At 42.3% G+C, this 24853-nt stretch overlaps 1 protein-coding gene across 2 annotated transcripts in view; it reads left to right on the plus strand.

Annotated features, from left to right (window-relative positions):
* The window catches only part of TRIM33 (tripartite motif containing 33), a 74159-nt gene that overhangs the window by 36023 nt on the left and 13283 nt on the right, over positions 1–24853 (plus strand). For both annotated transcript variants that reach the window (XM_008171670.4, XM_065591399.1), the window contains exons 5-12: positions 1679–1795; positions 2543–2657; positions 7100–7246; positions 10737–10854; positions 14586–14830; positions 15114–15278; positions 16329–16529; positions 20686–20818. In XM_008171670.4, the coding sequence (XP_008169892.3) occupies positions 1679–1795; positions 2543–2657; positions 7100–7246; positions 10737–10854; positions 14586–14830; positions 15114–15278; positions 16329–16529; positions 20686–20818 (1241 nt within the window). The remainder of the gene's footprint in view (positions 1–1678; positions 1796–2542; positions 2658–7099; positions 7247–10736; positions 10855–14585; positions 14831–15113; positions 15279–16328; positions 16530–20685; positions 20819–24853) is intronic.

Consider the following 24853-nt stretch of genomic DNA (forward strand, 5'->3'; position numbering starts at 1 on the left):
AGTCTGACACGTAAATCCAGGAATGTCACCTTTTGCATCTGAATGTTATGCAGCCACTGCTTGTCATCCCAAATCTGCATTACAATGCAGTCCCACCAGTCTGGGGTTGTTTCTCAGGTCCAGACAAGATATTCCCACCATCTGCAGCAGCTCCCTGAAAGCCATCAACAGCCTTGAATTGTTTTCTCGCTGTGTCCCTCAGCAAATTGTCCTTGAAGAAATCTTTGTGTCCTGGATTTTGCAGCACTTCCTTAAGGTCTGGAAAGACAGGAGAATCCTGCATCCTGTATTTGCAGCATTCATGGGGCTAGCTCTGTGGTTCACAGGCTTCTGTCAGAGGTTGCAGACACTGAAAAGGGCCTTGTGGGTTCATGGGATTTTTTTTTAAAAAGGAGCAAAAATTATGGGCTATATAGATGGCTTTATGGGGTGGAGAAAGTTGCATGCTGGGAACTTGACCCCTAGGTCTCAGAGATGCCTGGGCGCAAGTGCTTGCTGTCCCACAAAACATTGCAAAAATGTCCCCCAAAGGCATTGCATTGGAGAGCAGTGTGTAGCACACTGGGATACCTCATGGTGTATTGTATTTTACATCAACCCCAAGCACTCTTGAGGAGTACATGCAGCACCAATGCAAACAGCTAAGTATGCACGCACCCAAGCAATCTACATATTTGGCAGGTGTACGCTGACGTAACTTGCATCAACCAATGTTTGTAGTGTAGACATGGCCTTAGTAATGGGATTCATTAAGCCGAGTCATGGAGGGTTGGGAGGAAGATACCTTACTAGCTTGGACACCTGATTGGAAAAGATCACAAAATCTTGAAAGTATTTCTTAAATTCTTGCCAGCCTTAAATTAAATGTTCTGCTTTTTATGTTGTCTATCTTGTCTTGCCGTGCTCTGCACTAAGTAGTGAAGCATCCCTAGTTTCTTCCCTTGTCTGATACTATAGCTGCTTGTACTCTTTTCTGGTAATACTAAGTGAAGGTGCTTTAGAAGTGGTGTCTGTTCAGTCAGAGAGATTTGGTGTGTGGGGAGTTGTGAAGTAAAAAGATCCAGAAGAACCAAACAATTAAGCTGTTAGAAAGAATGTAACCGCTTTAAATTTACATTACTGTTACTGAATATGAACGACATAGTGTAAAAGGTGAAATTATCTGTCTTAGTGGAAGTCTATTCTAGCAGTCAGTATATCTTTAATTTTTGACTGGTCTTTATGCACTGTGCATCTTGTCCATACGTATGTTTTCTTAATAAAAGAAAATAACTTAAATTTATTTCCCACATAATAGACTTTTAAAGGAGTTTTTTCAAATATTGACAAACGATAAAATGGTTTGTGAGCTTTATTCTGCTGTGTCCCCTTTACAATAATATCCTGTAGCTTATTATCTTGTGAACAGTAATGCTTCTCATCTTCTTCCAATGTATAGAAAATTTTAAATGGCGCACAAATGACTTCTAAGGATTCTCTTTCCTTGGGAGCTTTATTGTGCCATTATCAGAAGTATTGTAAATTGAGCAGGTTTTGGCTTAAATCACTACTTACCAGTAATTCTGCCATAATTTGTCACGCTTTTACTAGCAAATATAGGTTTAAATCCATACTGAGAAGTTTTAGTTTCCGTGCACTGCTCCACAGTAATTGGTATCCTGTTTTGTGGCTTGGAAAGGTATCAGTTTTTGGAAGAAGCTTTTCAGAATCAGAAGGGTGCAATTGAGAATCTGTTGGCCAAACTTCTTGAAAAGAAGAATTATGTTAATTTTGCAGCTAATCAAGTGCAGAATAGGTAAGTACCTACAAATAATATTCAAGCGTTGATATTGCATTGTGCATTTACTAAAGCCTATTGTTCATACTTTTGTAGGCTCCTAATTCGGTGGTTTAAATTCTAGTTGGTCCCTATGTCAATTATACTGGATTTATAGTTGGAATGCTTTATACTTTATTATGCTTGTCCACGACACACTATTGCAACTACATAAAAGTAGATGACCTTTTATGGAACTGCTGGTACTATCAAAGGTGTGGCATGATTTATTATAGAGTAAAATAACCTCTACTGCTCTGGTCTTTGTCAGTGAGAACTCTGTGGGGGTGAGAAACATACTGGCCATACAGTTTAATATATACATCTTTCAGATTAGAAAAGACGAGCTGGAGATATTAAAATAAGACACTAGAAGTAGAGAATTAATACTTCATACTAATTCAAGCAAAACATGAAAGAGCGGTTAAACATAAAAAGGTGGACCGAAAAGTCAAACCATTAAGTTATCAAATCAGGGTCAGACTTTGTGTAAACTTTCTCCTTTATTTGCCAAGAATTAAATTCTAGATGGTTTATCTATAGCACTGGGTTAGCAACATTTTATCTGTTAGGTAGAAAGTAAATAAGCCATACAATTCTGCGTTTATCAGATAACTTTAAAAATACAGAAATTGCTTCTTTACTTTTTATGTGAGAAAAATTACTGTGTAGTATTTTGAGGCATAGTATAAAGTGATTGCCTGATAATACATTTCTCTTTTTTAGGATAAAAGAAGTAAATGAAACTAACAAACGAGTAGAACAGGAAATCAAAGTGGCTATTTTCACCCTCATCAATGAAATCAATAAAAAGGGAAAATCTCTCTTACAGCAGCTTGAGGTACAGTTAAGAACAAACAAAAATCAGTTCACAGACTAGCTGTTTTAAACACCTATTGAGAACTTGCATTCCATACTTGAGTGAGGAGTTTATTCTGTGCAGACACAGGTGTTTCAGTGGTATGCCACTCAAGTGTGATATGCTTGGAGTTAAATCTCCTGTGATCTTTTCATTGATCTAAAATGCTATGGCTTTCTTAACTTGTACATCTGTGTTGTATAGCCCCATTTTAAACTTGCTCTTTTTCATAGATAAATGTCTGGAAAAAGCCCTCTCTGACCCAAAATGCCATGTTCCTAACCTAAAACATACTACTCCTGAAGTCTGTAAACTCTAGTCCTGTAAGAGGATAATGTGTACAGACTATGGAATTAACATGACTCATAATATCACTGCTTATTTGCTTGCTTTTTTCACTTCCTCTCCCAATGCCTTATCTAGGAGTCACTCTCTTTAGAATGTCAGCCCTTAGAGGCAGGGATCTGCCTTAGTTTTTTGTCTGAAACACTTAACAATTGGTGCTGTATAAAGGGCAAATATTTGCCAATTGTCTATTTGCTCTGCAGTTTGTGAGAGTTAATACAGTCAGAACTGGATTCTCCCCTCTCCTTCTGCTCTTCTGAGATGGCAGTGGCAAGCAAAGGGGAGGTAACTTAGAAGACTTCTAAAGTCATCCTCCTTGCTTGAGGCTATCCTTCCCTACTTAACCTAACTTGAGCTTATCGATATACCTCTGACTGTACAGTCTGTGGTTGGGACTGAAATTATTCTCACTCCGTAAGGCAGTAGCTGAATGTGGCTGAAATGTGATTCCTCTGTGTTCATAAATCTACTTGTCTCCACTAGGAAAGCTCCTCACTTCAGCTTCAGAACTCCTATATATGACAGAGTGCACTGCTCCCTGTTAAGCTGTCTCATAGTTGTGGCTTGTTGTTACATACTTTTAAATTGTGCGTGCTGACAAAAGGCTGTTTGAAAGACACCAATAAATGTCTCAATAAATTGTAATTAAAATTTACCAGCCCAAGCCAGGACCTACTCGTCTACTCCTACAGCTCTGTTGGCAAATTAATATTTTTCACTCAGGGAACTGTCTTGGGGGCAGAGGGATGCACAGGGAAGGGAGAGAGACTAAAAGTAGGATTCTGCAAGGCTACATTGTGTAAGGAGTGTGTATGGCTACTTTGTACTGCAGTAGAGGTCTTAATATCAGATTATGTACCCTTGGAGTTGTGAAAGTCATCCTTCAGAATTGACACTGTAATTCCTAATAACTAAAAGAGCAGACACATTCCAAATAATGGATTCAGAAATCTAGTAGTATAGGTGTTGCATATTTTTACATAAATGTGTAAAGCACCAATCTTAAATTACGTAGTTTAATTAAACTCTTAAAGCATGTGATGTCTTTGTAGAATCATAGAAATATAGAAGTGGAAGGGACCTCAAGTTTTTCCTAATGTCTAATCCAAATCTCCTTTGCTGCAAATTAAGCCAATTGCTTCTTGTCCTACCTTCTGTAGACATGTGAAACAGTTGACCACAGTCCTTTGTAGTAATCCACCCTGTTATCAGGTGCTCCTATATCCCCCTCTCTCATTCTTTTCTCAAGCCTAAACACACGCATCTAAACTTTTTATTATTTTTGTTTCTCTTCTCTGGACTCTCTCAGATTTGTCCACATCTTTCTTAAGATGCAGTGCCTAAAACTGGACACAGTACTCCAGCTGAGGCCTCAGCAGTACCGAGCAGAATGGGACAATTGCCTCCCATGTCTTACATATGACACTCCTGTTGTCAAACCCCAAAATATTAGCCTTTTTTGCAACTGCATCACATTGACTCATTCAATTTATGATCCACTATACTCTTTAGCAGTACTTTTGCCTATTAGTTATTCCCCATTTTATATTTGTGCATTTGATTTTTTCCTTCCTAGTGAAGTACTTAGCACTTGTCTGTTGAATTTCATCTAGTTGCTCTCTGACCAATTCTCCAATTCATCAAGGTCATTTTGAATTCTAATTCTGTCCTCCAAAGTGTTAGCAACCTCTTGTAGCTTGGTGTCATCTGCAAACTTTAGAAGCATATTCTCCACCCCATTGTCCAAGTCATTAATGCCAACACTGAATAGGACCAGACCCAAAGAAGACCCACTAGATATGTCCTCCCAGTTTGACAGCAAACCATTGATAATTACTCTTTGAGTACAGTTTTTCAATGTGTTTTTCACCCCCACCCTTAAAGTAATTTCATCTAGACCACATTTCCCTAATTTGCTTATGAAAATGTCACTTTGGACTGTCTCAAAAGCCTTACTAAAGTCAAGGTATATAACATGGACTGCTTCTTCCCATCCACTAGGCCAGTAAACCTGTCAAAGAAGGAAATTAGGTTGGTTTGACATGATTTGTTCTTGACAAAATCCATGTTGGCTATTTATCACCTTGTTATTCTCTAGGTCCTTAAAATTGATTGTTCAACAATTTGTCCCAGTATCTTTCCAGGTATTAGGCTTGACTGGTCTGTAATTCCCTGGGTCCTCTTGTTCCCTATAATTCCCTTCTCCAGTTCTCTAGAACTTCACCCTAATGGTTGTGAGACTGCTTCAGACAGCTCCTTAAGTAGTGTTTGTATTAATTTAAATGGAATAGATAGGCCCAAAAACTCAAAGATTTTAACATGACCCCTGAAACTGTCCAGCATTAAGCAGTTTTAAACAAAGTTTGGGATTTGATATACCGAGATCTCAGCCTGCTTAGCACTGTGGCAAACACCATTAAAAATCCTTTTTAACCTTTTATTAAAGATACAGAAAGGAAAAACAGTTATAGCATTTGAAATGTAAAATCTCAAATAAGGCTTTCATGTTAACACCACCCCTTGTTCCCTTTCCCTTTAGCCCTTTTGGAAGGAAAAAAGGGGAAATATTTTAAAAATGCAGCTTCTGTCCCTGGTGTTGATTCACTTGCATTCTCACTGCTGGAGAAACACAGGCTGAGTATGCTGTCTTATCAGCTACTCCGAGACCTGGCAAACTTGTACCAGTATCAGGCTGTTTAGGGCATTGCTTTTAGCTGCCCCTTTCTGGTCACAGGCTCAACAGCAGTGTAGCAAAATGTACAGCCTTGGCTGGCTGAGCCACTCTTAATAGATAGAAGGAAAAAGGAGAGATGAGATAGAGAAGAAGTAAGGTCAGGAAGGAAAAAGACACATTAGAAATGAGGAGGAGGCAGTTTCACATACTAGGTGGTGGTCAGAGCCAGTGGAGGTGACAGTGTCATCTGGCGCCCACTCTGATCAGAATGATGAAGGCAGAACAATGTTGCACTGGATTCTGGGGTCCCAAAAGACAGCAGGGGTGGCAGCTCACTCCTTCCCCTTTCAGTCAGTCAGTGTTGCAGTAGCCTGTGTCTATCTGCATTTCCCCCCAAAGTCTCTCACTTTTTTTTTAAGAACCCCAGAAGGGAGTAGTGGGTGGAATAACCCACCCCTCATTATTTTGTTCACCAGTTAGGCCTAATTTCCGACACACCAATTTTGGTCCATTAATTTCCTGTCCCACACTTCCGTTGTTTACCAGGCATGATTTTAACACAGACCTTGCATTATATCAGTAGGCCTTTTTGTTTGAACTAATTTAGTCTTTTGCACATTTTCCCATCAACATTTATTATTATAGGTTATTGTGACATTTTATAAACATCCTCCTAGTTTTTACAGTTGAGCTCACAATTAGGGTAACTTTTTAGGCCCAGTTATCACAACGGTACCCTGTGGTGAATTTAATCAGGCCCTGCTCACATGAATACATCTAACTTATCTAAATACTCTTTTACCTGTTCTTTCTCTAGTCTGGCTTGTATTCCTTCTCCTTTGTTAATATTAGTAGTGACCTGATGCTGGGACTGTGTGCTGTCGTTATGGGGGCGCCTCTGCCCTATGGTGCTGAAATAGGCCCCTGGGGCCATTTGTTGCATCTGGGGGTGAGGGTTGTTGGAACTGGGGGGAGTCCTGCCCTGTTCTCTTTCCCACTCCACCCCCAATCACTACTGTACAGCTGCTCTGGCTGTAGCTTGGCTGGCTGCTCCCTGGGTTCCCAGTATAACAAGTGCTTTGGTGGCAGCATGCTACCAAAATGTTACTGACAACCCAGGGGACAAAGAGGAAATGACAGTTTGGAAATGACAAAGTTCATAACTCTGCTAAACCCAAATAGAATTTTGTGGGACCTAAAACGTTCTTCTCCAACCTCTTTTGAACACCTGCTGCAAAGAATTGGCAGTGTTCGTACTTTAAGGAAAGTGTTAAGTAACTTAACGATGTCACTGCTAGCTCCTCCTACAATGTATATTGTTTTTAATTGTGTGCATTAGAATTTTGATATTAGTATAGATGTTTTTTAAATCTAATAACCTGACTGAGCTTCTGTTTCTTTGTAGAATGTGACAAAGGAAAGACAGATGAAGCTAATACAACAGCAGAATGACATCACAGGGCTTTCGCGGCAGGTGAAGCATGTGATGAACTTCACCAACTGGGCCATTGCAAGTGGTAGTAGCACTGCATTGCTATACAGCAAGCGGCTGGTAAGGAAACCTGCCCCTTCCAGAATTTAGAGTAGAGTATAGCAAAAATTTTGGGATCTTAATATGTTTGCGCCTCCAACCTTGACAAAAGAGAACTTTATGGTCAAAAGAATTTTCAAGACATGGTTTAGTTTCTCCAGATCACTTACAAGGAAAGGAGAGCCAGTTAATCACACTCCATCTAAAACTGTTGGCTTCATGATTTAATAGTAATAAAAACAGGTTTGCCAGCGCACTGACCTCTCTCTCCTTGCTGAAAGAGTTAGGGGGGGATAGTTGTGTGGTTGTTTCTTTTGTAGAACTTTGTGCCATCAGTGTTGTCACAGTCCCTGGGTAAACTGCCCCTTCTTGAGACCTTTTCCAGTCCCCTGAGTACACCCTTTGAAGTGGCAGGTCCATGGTTCTAGTTTTTGGAGTGGGACCCTGTGAACCAACCATATCAAGTTACACCCAATGGTTGCCAGCTGTGATACTTGGGAGGCCCAATGGTCTTGATACTTGTGAGAGTTTTCCTTCAGGAGCCTATAGATAATGTTCAGTGACACAGATGTTTTTTTCAAAACAAAGGATGAATTTTGCACTAGATAAACCAATTTAAAACGAGACACATGCACGTACTCTTACCTTAACTTGGCATTTCCCTTAAGCACCTAAGTGGACATAATTTAGTCTTTCTGCCACAGATCCTCCCACCTTCTCTTGGGCACCAACTTACAGCCTGTTTGCTGCGTGTCCCCACTTCTGTCGCTCTTTTAACAGAACATGGTCTTTGAGCTCCAGATTCTCAACTGTGGCAAAACAGCTGTGTCACCAGGATTGTATCTCAGGCATGATCATAGCTAAAAACTTGACTCTTGTATTCAGGTGTTTACTAGGACACTTTTTACATTTCCGGTTTGGTTTCTTTAACAACCCCTTTTGATCTAACTCTGTGCATTCAAACACGGAATATATTACATACACAGAGGCATATATGTTTATAAAAACTAATATAAATATTTCCCAGTTCTCCACAAGAATCATGGAGCTACATTTTCTTCAGTAGGAAATGCCTACTTTCTGATTTGGAAAACAAGTTATAAAATGTTGGCTTTGGGAATTGAGGGACAACATTGTGTTTAAAGTTGTCTTTATGAATGAAGAACATCTGGTTCTGCTGGGAATTCATTTACTAAATTAGACTGAAATTATGTTGTGCTTTGTACTTGCTGGTAAATTATTCTTGCTATTGGAGGATCAGATGGCTAAATAAGAACATGAGAACGGCCATACTGGGTCAGACCCATGGTCCATCTAGCCAAGTACTCTGTCTTCCGACAATGGCCAATGCCAGATGGTTCAGAGGGAATGTCTTTTGCCAGATGCTCTTCAAATTCTTTTTTCACCTGCCTAATTATACTTTTACACTTGACTTGCCAGAGTTTATGCTCCTTTCTATTTTCCTCCGTACAATTTGACTTCCAATTTTTAAAGGATGCCTTTTTGGCTCTAATAGCTGCTTCTACTCTGTTTAGCCATGGTGGCATCTTTTTGCTCCTCTTACTTTTTTTTTTTTTTTTTTTTTTTTTTTAAATTTGGGGCATTAATTTAATTTAAGTCTTTAGTCTGGTCGTTTATAAAAAAGTGTCTATACAGGTTGTAGGCATTTCAGTCTTGTGGCTGTTCCTTTTCATTTCTGTTTAGCTTCATCATTTTTGTGTAGTTCCCCTTCTTGAAGTTAAAGGCTACTGTGGTGGGCTTCTTTGGTATTTCCAACCCACAAGGATGTTAAATTTAATTATATTATGATCGCTATTACTGAGTGGTTCAGCTGCATTCACCTTTTGAACCAGATCCTGTGCTCCACTTAGAGCTAACTCAAGAATTGCCTTTCCTCTTGAGAGTTCCAGGACTAGGTGCTCCAAGAAGCCGTCATTAATGGTGTCTAGAAATTTTATCTCTGCATTCTGTCCTGGGGTGATGTGTATATGGGGATAGTTGAAATCCCCCATTATTATTGAATTTTCTATTTTTATAGCCTCTCTAATCTCCCGGAGCATTTCATAATCACTGTTGTCATCTCCGTTAGGTGTTCAGGAGTATATTCCTACTGTTATATTATTATTCAAGCTTGGAATTTCTATCCATAGATTCTATGGAGCATTTTGTATTTATGACTTTTACTATATTTGACTCTGTGTTTTCTTTCATGTATAGTGCAACTCCCCCACCAGCATGACCTACTCTGTCATTCCTGTATCTTTTGTATCCTGGAATTACTGTCCCATTGATTATCATCGCTCCACCAAGTTTTTGTAATGTCTATTGTATAAATATCCTCATTTAATATCAGGCACTTAAGTGCACCAATCTTACTATTTAGATTTCTAACCTAATGGCAGAAAGCATATCTGCTGTTTTATTGACTTGAAGAGGGGGAGATGCTGTGGAGTGCACACCTTTCTAGTCCGTTAGCATTGGAGTATGAATTTCAAGGTGAACTCATTAATATGAATTCCCAGAACTACTTCTGTGTAATGTTAGAAGTCATATTTTCTGATGCTATCAAAGGGTGAAAGTTCTTTAAATGATTCAACTGAAGATAGTTAGAACGTGTTGAGTTTAGAAAAAGTTCAGATTAACTGGTAGTATTCTAAGTAATTGTTACAGATCATCAAGCTGAATCACCTGGATTTATAATTTAGCGTAATTTATTTCTAAAGCGAAGAGCTACTCACATTTGTAAGTAAAATGTATGCAATATTTTCTAAGAGCAGAATATGGTAGCTATGCCCACTAACGAAATAGACCCTAAACCCTTGTGAATTGTATTTAAGGTTTCCTACATTATGATAAAAGGAGTAACTGTTTTTAGGCAAGCTTTTTCCCTTACAAACATAAGAATTTCTAAAACAGTAGTTGGATTACACATTTATTGTATAACTGGGTAGAAACAACTAGTTGAGAACGTTTCCTGAAAGCAGGTGAGCAAACTTAAAGGTTAGAAATTGGACAGTACTTCATAATATTAGCTTTTTTGGTTAATCATTACTAATTAAGTCCTGGATTAATGAAAGAACAAGGGGCCTGAATATTTTGCATACTATCAATCTTGCATTCAGTCAGCACTAAACAGATGGTGTAGTCTGCTGGAAAGCTGGGAATCTTAGTGAGGCAGGCCATCAGACATCTGAAATCACAGCATTCTGATTACTGCTCTTTTCCTTCATATGTTTAGCACTGCTGATATGTGCTATGAAACTGTATGAAGTGAGTTGAACGGCAGATGCACTAACTTTTCACGAATAAGACTCTACTTGGATGATTAAGAGGGAATGCTATCCAGCAATAGTTTTCTTTGGCAGTGACCTAACTGACTATCGAAAGTCATAATTTTATGTGGTAACTGGCAGCTTTTTGCTGAACAAACTGTACACGTCTCACTAACATGTTCACTCTTTGCTCATACATTGTGTCATAATCAATCTTAATTTGTTTTGTGTCCCATCAGATTACGTTCCAGTTGCGTCATATTTTAAAGGCACGATGTGATCCTGTTCCAGCTGCTAACGGAGCAATACGCTTCCATTGCGACCCCACGTTCTGGGCAAAGAATGTCGTCAATTTAGGTGAGAAAATAACATATAAAGTGTTTCTGGGAAGACTGGATTGTATGGGGAGTTTTCAATGTAATACTAGCTGGTATGAAACAGAATTAAATATTTTATCTTTTCTATAGTCAGACCCTAAAGGCAGTCATGATGGAAACAGCTTTGGTCACTTTGTATTCCATTTTAAGTATATGGTCACTGTAGCTGGTCACACTGATGCCTGGTGTCGTCTTCTCTTGGGCTGACCTTGCTTGCCTGTCCATTGATCCAGGATCTCTCTTTTCCATGCAAGAGTAAGAGTCTGTCTAGTTTTGGTATGATTATCTGGTCAATCAAGATTTGCCTGCCATTTGGAGATTGAAATGTACAAAACATTTGTGATGTGACATGGTGTTTGATGGTGCCTGCTGGCTTCGCTCTCTCTTCCTTTTACCAGCTGATGGAGACCCTCTTCTAATTGCTGAACCCAGACTTTTAGTTTGTAATTCTTAATAGACGTGTTCTGCAAACCTTTTCTTTTGGCAGGATTACCTAGTTTTAGATTAGGGTAAACTTGGTCAAAATAGTGAAGCCTAAATACATTTCTACTAAGTGGGTTCTCTACATTTCTGAAGTCTATTTATTGGCAGGTAAATATGCAAAAGTGGCCTTATAGGGATGAACTCTTTGGACTTCTTATTTAGCCGTGTATCGGGAATAATATTAGATTTGGTTTTATCCAATCACTAGACGTCTTACTGTGTTTAATATGGCTTGAGCCAGTGTAACTCTTAAGAGGCCTGGATGACCCAGTTAACCTAGTTGACTGGTTCCAAGCTAGCCCATGTCCTATTGTCTCAAAGGTAAATGAATTAATACACAAAACTTTGTAAAGTAGTTTTGGTTGCTACACGTACAAAACCACAAGGCAAAGAAATGGAAAGTTGAACTACGAAGTAGCACATGGCTTGTGGGTGAAGGAATACAGGGCTGGCACCTCACAACTGCCTACACCACAGACCATGCACTGCAACTGTAACTTTGCCCCATTTTCAGCCATTCTTTTAACTGCACCCGGCTGCTAGATGTTCCCCCAGCACTATTCGTTGTGGGTGTTTGGTGTGATTGTTGTGATGAGAGAGAGAGTGAGTAGTTTGGAAAAGGGTTAAGAAAGGTTAGCACCCTTGTGGGGTTAGAGTTAATATTGCAGTGCATGGCCTATGGGGTCCATTAGTTGTGGTAGTAAGATATCTGCTTGTGGATTCAGAGTACGGGGTTATGTACTGGTAAGTGGCTTAACTTTCTGAGTTGTCACACGTGGGGAGGTGGGTGTGACAACACTAATTACTTACAAAAGTTTTCCAGTGATTAATTTCCTAATTTATGCTTATTTGGGGGTTGGCTTTAGAGCAGGTGGGCACAGGCCTTAGGGGTAGAAATGCAGCAAGAGTATTTATAGGTTCATGCACAGCTGCTGACCATTCTCTGTTGTAGGACAAAATCTGACAGGAAAGTGTAGCTCTTCATGGTGAAGGTTTTGTGTGAATCTGCCCCCCAGCCCCAAATCAACCAACCAAGTTTGTGTGTGCCCAGCCTCAGTCAATCAGGTTTGTGTGCACAACAAATACACTTCCTTATAATGTGAATAATGGGTAAAAGTTACCCTTTAAAAAAGAAAAACCTTTTCCCCTTGCACCAGTTCTCCTCAGGGGCTACCTCTCAGCCAGGTTTCGTGAAGATTAGTCAGCAATTAAAAAGACTATCAAGGTAAATTTTATCCAGAGCCCAAATTCAAAGGGTTCCTATTAACACCTTATGAAGAGAAACCAAAGAAAAGCTGCACAGAAAATTCAAAGAGCATAAAAACTAATCCTGTGTGAAATTCCACATTGGCTACCTACATTGATAAAAAAGCAGGAATTTATATCCCATTTTAAGCTCACTTTAGAGCAGAGCCCAAACTATTGAGTTACCATAAGATGCCTCAATAATATTCTTCCAACAGTGTGAAGTGAGTTGGCGGAGTTCAGTACAGTTCCTGGTGCATAAATTTCCACAGTGTATAAAACACTATCATATTCATAAGGCCCTACCAAATTCAAAGTCCATTATGGTCAATTTCACAGCCATAGCATTTGAAAATTGGTAAATGTCACATTTTCAGATGTTTACATCTGAAATTTCACAGTGTTGTAACTGTGGGGGCCCCCACCCAAAGGGGATTGTGGGGGTGGGTGGGTTGCAAAGCTGTTGTTGGGGGGTCATGGGATTGCCACCCTCACTTCTGTGCTGCCTTCAGAGCTTCCTGCAGCTCCAGGAGGTTCCTGGAGGTGGAGGTGGGTCTGAGCTCCTCTCTCTCCCCATGTTCCCGCCCCCCCCTACCCCCCCCAAGAGTGGCTGTGCTGTTCCTCAGTGCAAGGGGAGATCAGACCCATCTCCACAAGCTGCCTCCAGCTGCAGGAACCTCTGGGCCTGCTGTCCAGTCCCAGAGCGTCCTGCAACAGGGGAAGGCACCTGGAGGTGGGTCTGAGCTCCCCCTGAGAGTGGCTGTGCAGGGCACTCCTAGCAGCAGGGGGAGATTGTGACGTGTTTTTCACAGCCGTGAAATTGGTAGGGCGCTACATATTTAATTCTCTCAGCAGCAGCCAAGGATTTGAATGGACACAGAAAAAGTTACTCTCTTGTATCTAGAGGCAATCTCTCTCCAAAGCAGAGCTAAGGCTTGGTCTACGCTTGATGGTTATACCAATGCAGCTTTCAGGGGTGTGGTGTTTAGTTTTTTAGACAGATAGCTATATGGATACAAGTCCTAGTATGGCTGCAGTTATAGCAGTATAAAGGAGGTGCCTTATACCAATATAGTTATTCCCCTTCCTGCAGAGGAATAGCTATCCTGGTATAAAGCACCTTTGTGCTGAGATAATTGTGCCCACACTAGGGGGATTGTTCTAGTGTAGACAAAGCCTAAGGCACAACAGATAGTGCCCATTCTGCCCAAAAATGTACCTCTTCCCAAAATAAATTTTAAGACTTCAGGCCCTGGTGAAAGACTTTGACTGGTCTGTTATCATAGGATTCTATGAATATTAGGGTTGGAAGAGACCTCAGGATCTCATTTAATCCAATCCGCTGCTCAAAGCAGGACCAACATCAACTAAATCCTCCCAGCCAAGGGTTTGTCAAGCTGGGCCTTAAAAACCTCTCAGGATGGAGATTCCACCACCTCCCTAGGGAACCCATTCCAGTGCTTCACCACCCTCCTAGTGAAATAGCTTTTCCTAATATCCAACCTAAACCTCCCCCACTGCAACTTGAGACCATTGCTCCTTGTTCTGTCATCTGCCACCACTGAGAACAGCCTAGAGAACAGTTTCATCCTCTTTGGAACCCCCCTTCAGAGGTTATAGAGGATATCATGGGGGGGGGGGGGGAAGTTTAGTGGTATAAATTTGTATGTAACTTTATCTGAGCTTCAGTTATTGTGGAGTGATGCTGCTTTATGCTGCGTTAGTGTAAAAGCTATGCCAGCGGAGTAACAATCCAAGCTCAGCCCTGGCTGGCCTGCATTTAGACTAGATCAGAGATCCTTGCAAATGGCTGTCAAGGAATTCACATTTTAATTTAGACTTAAATTGCTTTCTTACTTTAATGTAAAATACTGAGGAAACTGAAGTAAAAAGTTCAGAGATTTCTGTTTTGAATCTTTATCAGTCATTGAGTTAAGGTGGACCTTTCGTAGTTCACCAGCTTGCTTTTCCTCTGTTCCTTAGGTAACCTTGTTATTGAAAATAAACCAACCCCTGGCTACACTCCTAATGTAGTAGTTGGACAAGTTCCTCCAGGAACAAACCACATCAACAAAACCCCTGGACAAATTAATCTAGCACAGCTGCGGCTCCAGCATATGCAACAGCAGGTGTATGCACAAAAACACCAGCAATTGCAACAAATGAGGATGGGACAACCAGCTGGGCCTCTTCCTAGGCAAGCAGGCCCTCAGATGTTACAGCAACAGGCAAGTTTCCTGAATACCTTACCTTACATTGCAGTATAACACTAAGACTTAACTCTGCTTCTCTCTGACATGAGCGGATACCTGCTTATATTATACAGAATTAACTTAAAATGTATGAGCAATCCAGTCTTATGAAGTTTGACATGCTTTAAATAGGGCAATGACTGGCTTTTCTAGAGATTATGGAAATTATCAGTAATTGCACCTACTTCTATGGAAGAAGATTTGCTTCTCATTTCCTTATTAACAGCAGGAATTTTTAAATAAAACCAAACCCTTGTAGCCTCCTAGGTTGATCAGCATGCAGACCATGCAGAGGGGCAACTTGAACTGTGGGGCTTTCCAAGCACACCAGATGAGAATGGCTCAGAATGCTGCTCGTATTCCAGGAATACCACGCCATAATGGACCACAGTACTCCATGATGCAGCCGCACCTTCAGAGACAAGTATGTACTATGCATACCATTTTTGTGCCCCAGCACATCAAGCTTTCATTTAAAAGCTTACTTAATTCACTGATAGCTATCTCCAGATTGGTCAGTTCTCATATAGATAAAAAAAGTGTGTGTTTGTGAATACCTGAATGTATATATTTCAGCCGTATGGGAACTACACTTGTGAGTGGCTAACCTTTTTCATGTCACACACTGTCTGATATTTCAAAGGTACACAGGTGTGAAAAATCTAATAAGTACTTTTCATTGTTTTCATTCTGCATTTTAGTCAGCTAAGAAGCTGAACCAAGAATGACTGGTTTCACTTGGTGGTGGCTGGGCAGCTGCTGAGTTTCTTTCTCAAATTATTGCATGAATAAAAATTGTCATGATTTTTGTAAGACATTTTTTTAAACTAAATGTTACTCCTGAGCTATAATTGATATGACCCTATATCGGGGAAAAAATGTGATGCAGACTTTCGATACAGATATTTTTATTCTGAATGTTTAATAGTGGGAGTTTCCTTAATTAGAAAAGCAGAAGGGAAGAATTTTTTAAAAACATAACATCTTTATTAATGCTTTTAAAACATCACAACTATGAATATTGTGCAAATGCAGGCTCTGCTAAAGAAGTCTCTGGATTAAAATGCTGCATGTCTAAGAAAATTCTCTCTCCCCCCCTCCCTTTTTTTTTTTCTCCTCTCTCCCCTCATGTGCAACAGTAAGGAACTAGACAGGAGGCCATGGGAAATCCACACTGTACACTAGTATCTCTAGCAATTCAGAGTTGTTAATTGTCTTTTTTTTTTTTCTTCCCCCATTCCATTCTAATGTTCAATGCTGGTTGGTTGTTTACACTGCGTTAGATTGTAATTTTCATACAGAAAAGTGACTTCATATTTCCTGCAAACATTACTAAACTAGATTGAGAATAGCTAATTGGGTGTCAGAGACCAGCATGTAATTTAAAGTCCTACGATTTTACACCCAAGGTAAATATTTTGCTGCCTTTAGCCCTAACACAATAGTTGTCTATTTTTCCTGACTCTTCCAACAGCATTCTAACCCAGGGCATGCCGGGCCCTTTCCAGTTGTTTCAGTGCACAACAACACTATCAATCCAACTAGTCCTACGACAGCTACCATGGCAAATGCAAACCGTGGTCCAACAAGTCCATCTGTTACAGCAATAGAACTTATTCCTTCAGTCACAAACCCAGAGAATCTACCTTCCTTGCCAGATATTCCACCCATACAGGTTAGTGCAGAAGATCAGCTCATTTTGCTATAGATGAGGTGATCACTGACTTTCCTTCATTAAGATCTTTTTTCTTCATGTTTTTTGTATTTGCATCATTACTTGAAGATTTTGTTAAGGTGGTTACTGTTTGAGATCATTCCAAGTAGTAAGAACTGGAATTTGCAGTCTTGTGTTGGATATACCAACTGTTGAACCATCCAGTGCTGATCTACTCAGCTTTTAGTTACAGCATACTAGTGTGTGTGTGTGTGTGTGTGTAATGCTTGATATAAAAGGCACACTTGGAGTCACAAGAAAATGTCAGTCTTAGGTGACTGTTTTCAGTTTCTTATGGCTTGTCTACACAGGAAAGTTATACTGGTATAATTATGTTGGTATAATTAAACCAATAGTTATTTAAATGCCCAAAACTTGAATGTAGAACTAAAGTTGCTAGTGGTGCCTCATTTCCTTCCAGAATGTGCAGAGTAGCTAAAAACAAACTCTGAAAAGAAGGAACTATTGAGTTAAGATAGCATTTTGGGGGTTTATTTTAACTCTGTCCTATCTGAGCCAAGCCCCAGCACACCAGAAAAACATACTCATCACTGTGCCCTCACAGCTGCTACAGAACATGTAACCATAGCATGTCCCCTTTAGCTATTCCATTACTGTGACAACAGACTGCCTGGAAACTCTCTTGCTTGAACAGACCCTAATCTTGCCGCACATGTATATTTCACTCTTTTAGGTATGTCAGTTTGGCACACACTGATGTACAGTTTGTGCCGAAGTTTGTGAAAGTTTGAGTTACAAACTCCACCATTAACTTTTTCTGTATTGCTTCCCCAATACTAGCTGAGAGAAATCCTGAGCAACTGAGATCAGTTAGGGGAGGATCATAGCTATAGTTTAAGCCAGGAGTTCTCAAACTGGGGGTCGGTACCAATCAGGGGGTTGCGAGGTTATTACATGGGGCGGGGTCACGAGCTGTCAGCCTCCAACCCCAAACCCCGCTTTTCCTCCAGCATTTATAATGGTGTTAAATATATAAAAATGTGTTTTTAATTTATAAGAGGGGTTGCACTCAGAGGCTTGCTATGTGAAAGGGGTCACCAGTACAAAAGTTTGCAAACCACTGGTTTAAGCCCCGTTGTGTGCACAAAAAAAGTAAAAGATCATTTTGTAAATGCTGTTATGTTTTAAGGGTCTATATCTCATAATCCACTGGCTCAAATGACCCCAAACTTGGTCAGCTAACACTATCAAACACCCCTGTGAGACACAGCAAGCTTAAGATAGTGAGCACTTAGAATAGTCCACCTTTAAACCAAAAGCAATGCTGAAACGTAACTATAGAAAAACTAGTGCTCTAATACTGGTATAACTCCCCATGTGGTCACTCTCATTCCAGTATGAGTGGCTTACCTAAAAGCATGTCGGGAAACAGAGAAATGTGCAAAGACTCAAGGACAGCTATAGTACATATCTGAGGAGATTAAATTGGTCTGCAGCGCTGAAGCTCATTATTGTTGAGCCACTAGACTATGGCCTTGCAGTTTTAAACAGATTTTATGGCCACCAAGGTAGAAGAGTCTGGTGGTATGATATGCCATAACATAAGCTTAACTGGGTGACTTGGGTGTTTTGAAAATGTAAAGACTTCTATAAATGCTGTGTGCCCCTCTCCTTGTGATACCTCCACCAGACCTTTCTTCCTTTAGAGAGACAGGGTATAAAACTAACTCATGACTACTCTTACAAATATTGGCTTTAGTGAAATTGAGAGCGATTTAAAAAAAATAAATCATGTTTTAGTCAAAATAGATTTTTATTTGTTACTAGTTTTTTTTCATTTTATAGTTTAAGTTGTACTAGTTTCTAATTTTCGTTTCTAATTTTCCTATGTTAGTAAGAATTCAAATTTTACATATGTCTTTTTTTCTGTTGAAGTTTTCACACTTAATTATTGTGTCTGGTGAAAAAGAAAAGTCTAGTGTGTCATTAGCATCCTTACTGTGAGAACAACACAAACTCTCACAATATTGATAAGCAAATAGCTGGTGCTATATGTGCAACTACCCCTACCTTTTGACAAGTTGAACTTGCCCGGTCAAAGAAATGTGAAATGATTGGACCAGGCTATACTTTACCCTCAGGGCTAGCACCCTGAAGTCAGTGGGATTTGTATTTCTAAGTCATTTAAGTGCTTTTGAGAATCCCATCCTTATGTTCCTAAGTATAGATTTAAGAGCCAAATTTTAGGCTCCTATTTTTGAAAATTTGAGTCTAACAAAGTTATTGTGAACTTTTTATAATGTATTGAAAGTCTAAACTTTTTGTTAACGCTGAAGCAATTTTATGTTGAAGTGACAGTTTTTATGCTACTAAGAGAGTTTGTAATAAAGATACAGTTTTAACCCTGACATGGAAACACTTCTGCGTATGCTTAACTTCAAAAGTATGTGTAGTCTCACTGAAGTCCATTCAGCTATTCATGTGAGTAAAATTACACACATGCCTAATAGAATTAGGGGCATAGTTTTCAATATTTGCTTTTGCCTACAACAATTTTTGTAAAATTCAAATAAGATAAATACTGGTAGGATAGCATTTTTTAAAAGCATTTATAATTTAATCATTACATAATTATAATCTGAAGTTGTAATATAAATTCTCTAATTGATTTAATCAGGGACCTATAAAAAGTCTAATGCAGGGGTCGGCAACCTACGGCACGCGTGCCAAAGACTGCACACGAGCCGATTTTGAGTGGCACACAGTTCCCTGCTGCGGTCCCGGCCCCACTCAGCCCCCCCGCCCACCGCTCTCCCCTGCGGGGGCAGGACGCAGAAGCTTGGTTCTGCGGCAGCCAAGCTTCTCCCCTCCCCTGCTTCTTCCCCCAGCGTGGTGCTTTCCGGCTCCTTCCCTGCGCTAATCAGCTGATGGGCCTAGCGAGGGGGAAGGGGAAGAGCGGCAGCGTGCACACAGCTCTGTAGAGGACGCAGAGAGAGGTAGGGACTGAGCCTGGGGGAAGGGGGTGGAACAGGGCATATCCCTTCCAGCTCCCTGCCATGAGCTGCTCAGGGCAGGGGGCTGGGAGCACCCCCACGAGCCGAGCACCCCCACCCCTCTGCCCTGAACCCCCTCACCCCAACACACACCCATCCCTCTGCCCTGTACCCCCCCACACACTCAGCCTTCTGCCCTGCACCTCCCCACCCCAACACACACCCAGCCTTCTGTCCTGAACCCCCCCACCCATACCCCAGCCCTCTGCCCTGACCCCTGAAACCACTCCCCCTCCTCCCCCCCAGGTCTGGGGTCCTGGCCGCAGGCCCTGATCAGCCCTCTGCTGGCCTAGGTGAACAGAACCCCAGGCTGGCAGCGAGCTGAGCAGGCTGGTGGCATAAGATCAGCATTTTAATTTAATTTTTAAATGACGCTTCTTAAACATTTTGAAAACCTTGTTTACTTTACATACAATAGTTTAGTTATATAATATAGACTTATAGAAAGAGACCTTTTAAAAATGTTAAAATGTATTACCGGCATGCGAAACCTTAAATTGGAGTGAATAAATGAAAACTCGGCACACCACTTCTGAAAGGTTGCCGACCCCTGGTCTAATGAATTATATTAGTCATTTTAAATTGCCTTGATTTAAACTGCTCCACTTTGGTGAAATTAGTTTCTTTCTTATACAATGAAGACATTTATGTGAATAATTGAAAGGCGAACTTAAATACCAGGCCCCCTAATATGCTTGCCAGTGAGTCTTGACTATTAAGACTAAAATTAAAGGATATCAGAGCATCACAAATTCTGGTACAGTTTTTATTAGGTTTTGTCCACAGTTCAGCGTTAACAGGTGTAAGAAATTAATTTGCAAGTACAGAAATGTTCTCTGAATGGAGGTTGTAATCCTTAGAAGATATGGTGAATCAATATTACTTATCTTTATTAAGTGGTAATAATTGTGTAAGTGTTTCCTCATAAGTACTGATGAGTTACACTGGTTAAAAACATTTTCAAATTTAAATTTGGTAAAACAGTTGTCAAGTAACCTAATATGCATGTATATTTATATGTGCAAATAGATGAAAAACTGTTAATGGTTTAATCTCATTTGACTTCCCCAGCTCAAATTTGGTTTTGTTTGATTTGTTTTCAGCTGGAAGATGCTGGTTCAAGTAATTTAGATAACCTACTAAGTAGATATATCTCAGGCAGTCACCTACCCCCTCAGCCTACAAGTACCATGAATCCTTCCCCAGGACCCTCAGCCCTGTCTCCAGGATCATCAGGTAAACTGGAATGAGGGTTGTAGTATTTTTGATATTTTAAGCTTAAAATCATTGACAAGCAATTTTCCCAATGTACAAGAAAGTAATATTCCTCTCCTTTCTTGGTATGTTCACCCAGAGGTTCTCTCAACAATTTTTTTGGTGGCCTCCGAGTTTGGCCACCAACTCTTGCTGGTCGCCGCTCTGACAATTTTTCCTAAAATACTTAATTAACTTCAGGAAAAACAAACAAATATGCACATATACGTGTCCAAATCATTGTAATTTATTTAAGTAGGTTTTTTTGGCAGGCTCAATAATAAAAATAATGTACAGTTGTCTTTTTTTTTTTTCTTTTTTTTTTAACTGGACCTAAACAGAAACACAAGTAAAATGCTTTACATGTTTTGCTATTTTTGGTTGGGTTTTTTTTTTTTTTTTTAGACTTGCTATCTAGTAAATCTGCTATTGTGAAAAGTGATATTTGTATATTAAATATCACTTTTCACCGCAGATTTACTAAGTCCTAGGTGGGGAGGGAGGCAGAGAGGACCAGTGGTGATGTGGGGGTGAGCCCGGGGCTGGAGCCCAAAACACTGCGGCTGGGGGATGGAGACCGCTGCCACGTGGCCAGAGCCTGCCACCCACCACCCCAGGGCTGAAGCCCAAGCCCGACTGCCCCTGGGAAGGTGGGGAACTCTAACTGGTTGCCTGCTGCTACAGTGTTTGTGGCTCCAGAATGGGGCTGGTGGCCCAGGGGGGAGGGGCAGCTGCTTTGTCCCCCCGGGGCTCCTCCCTTACCCCCCATCACCTTTCAGGAGGCTGTGGCTCCAAGAAAAGCCCCTGATGGCTACATCTGAGAAACACTTGCCTTTCCTCATAAATCAAACCCTCTAGCACCCTGCCCTTTTTCCCCCAAATGATGTTTTTATGGGAAGGAAGTGCCCAGGGGAGTGATAGCTCAGTGGTTTGAGCATTGGCTTGCTAAACCCAGGGTTGTGAGTTCAAGCCTTGAGGCGGCCATTTAGGGATCTGCAGATTGGCCCTGCTTTGAGCAGGGGGTTGGACTAGATGACCTCCTGAGGTCCCTTCCAACCCTGATATTCTATGATGCCATGGTGATGGGTTCACATAAGTAGAATCGAACACAGTATTCCAGTGGCCCAGAGAAGGACCAGCACCTTTCTGTGCTGTGACGTTATACTTCTCAATGTTCCTCAAAAGTCCATTGGTCCTTTTTGTTACCATATCACCTTGCAGACTTAGATCTGAGTCCACAGTTCAGTTCGAATAATTTGACTTAGGACGGAAGAACCCCATGCACTGCTACAGACTAGGGACCGAGTGGCTAGGCAGCAGTTCTGCAGAAAAGGACCTAGGGGTTACAGTGGATGAGAAGCTGGATATGAGTCAACAGTGTGCCCTTGTTGCCAAGAAGGCTAACGGCATTTTGGGCTGTATAAGTAGGGGCATGGTCAGCAGATCGAGGGACGTGATCATTCTCCTCTATTCAGCATTGGTGAGGCCTCATCTGGAGTACTGGGCCCCAAACTACAAGAAGGATGTGGGAAAAAATTGGAAAGAGTCCAGCGGAGGGCAACAAAAAATGATTAGGGGACTGGAGCACATGACTTATGAGGAGAGGCTGAGGGAACTGGGATTGTTTAGTCTGCAGAAGAGAAGAATGAGGGGGACTACCTGAAAGGGGGTTCCAAAGAGGATGGATCTAGACCAGGCCTGCACAACATGCGGCCCGGGGGCCGCATGTGGCCCTGGTGGGCTCACTGTGCGGCCCACGGGGATTGAGTAGATAGGCTCATTGTGTGGCCCGCGGGGGGGTGAATAGGCAAGCGGCAGGTGAGGGAGGGGGGGCTGAGTGGGTGGGCAGTGGCGGGGAATGAGTAGGCGAGCTGGGTGGGTGGAGGGCTGAGGAGGCGAGTGGGCTGGCAGTGGCGGGGGGGCAGGTGAACCGGCGAGCCGGAGGGGTGGGGCGCCGAGGAGGCAAGCGAGCAGGCAGTGGCGGGGGGTGAGTAGGCGAGCTGGGTGAGGGGGGGCTGAGGAGGCGAGTGGTGAGTCGGTGGCTGACCTGTTCTACTGATCTGGTCTGGCTCCCATCCCCTCTGCCAGGGCCGGCACCAGCAAAACAAGCAGGTGCTTGGGGCGGCATTCTGGCGCCGGCCATCATAGATGCCGACTCGGGGCATGGGGAAAAAGTGCCCTCGCCACCCCAGCTCACCTCTGCTCTGCCTCCGCCTGCTACCCTGAGCGTGCTGCCGCTGCTTCGCTTCTCCCCCCTCCCTCCCAGGCTTGCCATGTGTGAAACCGCTATTTCGCGCAGCAAGGCTGGGAGGGAGGAGAAACCGAGCGGTGGGCGCTCGGGGGAGGCAGTGGTGGTGGAGCAGAGATGAGCTGGAGCGGGGAGTGGTTCCTCTACCCCCCCCCCATTACTTCCTGTGCCCCCCCCAGCTCACCTCTGCTCTGCCTGCTCCCCTCAATGCGCTGCTGCTCCGCTTCTCCCTCCTCCCTCGCCTGAGAGGGAGGGGGGAGAAGCAGAGCGGCGGCACACCTGGGGGAGCAGGCAGAGCGGAGGTGAGCTAGGGCGGGAGGTCACAGGGGGCCCGCAGGAAGCAAGGGGGGGGGGAATGCGGCACGCCGGGGTAGGAGGCGGTGCTGGGGATTTGGGGAAGGGGTGGAGTTGGGGTGCGGCCGGGGGCAGAAGGGCACGAAAAAGAAAGGGGAGGCAGCCAAAAAATTTTTTGCTTGGGGCGGCAAAAATCCTAGAGCTGGCCCTGTCCTCTCCAAGGGTTGCAGCTGTCTGGAGGTGCCTGCCTTCCTCATTCACACCTCATTCATTCAACAGGGCAATTGATTACAAAGTGGGGGGAAGATCTTATTCTACTTCTAGCAAAAAGACATTTTTCTTTTACCTTAATTATGCTACCTTAGGGGCCTGCTATAACATATTACCGAGGTTCAATACTGCTGTTTCGGTGGGGCGGCGCTGAGGAAGGAGGGTTTGTTTCCGTGAGGCAGGTGGCGTGTCGGGGGGGGATGTGTTTCGGCGGCGCTGGGGGGTTGTTTCCATGGGGCAGGTGGCGCTGGGGTGTGTGTGTTGTGTTTCGGGGGGGCTGGGTGGTGCTGGGGGGGGCGTTGGCGATGCTCGGGGGGTTTCGGCCCTCAGCTGTTTTCTTTGGAGTAATATGGCCCTTGCCGCTTTACGAGTTGTGCAGGCCTGATCTAGACTGTTCTCAGTGGTAGCAGATGACAGTACAAGGAGTAAGGGTCTCAAGTTGCAGTGGAGGAGGTTTAGGTTGGATATTAGAAAAAACTTTTTCACTAGGAGGGTGGTGAAACGCTGGAATGGGTTACCTAGGGAGGTGGTGGAATCTCTAGAGGTTTTTAAGCTCAGGCTTGACAAAGCCCTGGCTGGGATGTTTTAGTTGGGGATTGATCCTACTTTGAGCAGGGGGTTGGACTAGATGACCTCCTGAGGTCATTTCCAACCCTGATATTCTCTGACTTATGAAGCTCCAGTCCATTCCAGGTTTTGTGAAGGGAACTTACTAAATTTCATTACATACCCCACTTAGGGAGAGATTCAGAGTTATGTAAGGAGTTTGCTATTTGTGCAGTTCTTTTAGAAGTACATAGAATTGTGAACGAAGCTTTTGTTCTGCATCTGAACAAATTACATTACTGAAATCACCTAACATTCCATAATGTAAATGGCCATTTCAAAAATACTGGACACAAGAAAAACCTTCCACGAGGTACATCAACTCATCTAGATATCTACCTAAAGTAACTCCTCACTTAACATCGTCTCAGTTAATGTTGTTTCATTGTTACGTCGCTGATCTATTAGAGAACATACTCATTTAAAGTTGTGCAACGTTTGCTTATGTTGTTTGGCCATGGGGCCTTGGAACCAGGGTGGGCCAGCAGCCCCCATCAACTCCCTTCCACACACACCCCCAGCACCTCCCATCCACCGGGAGATCAGCAATTCCCCCCTCCCTCCCTGCGCCTCCCGCCTGTCGCAATCAGCTGTTTCAC

This window comes from Chrysemys picta, chromosome 4 (genome assembly GCF_011386835.1).
Source record: "Chrysemys picta bellii isolate R12L10 chromosome 4, ASM1138683v2, whole genome shotgun sequence".
NCBI classification, from domain to species: Eukaryota; Metazoa; Chordata; order Testudines; family Emydidae; genus Chrysemys; species Chrysemys picta.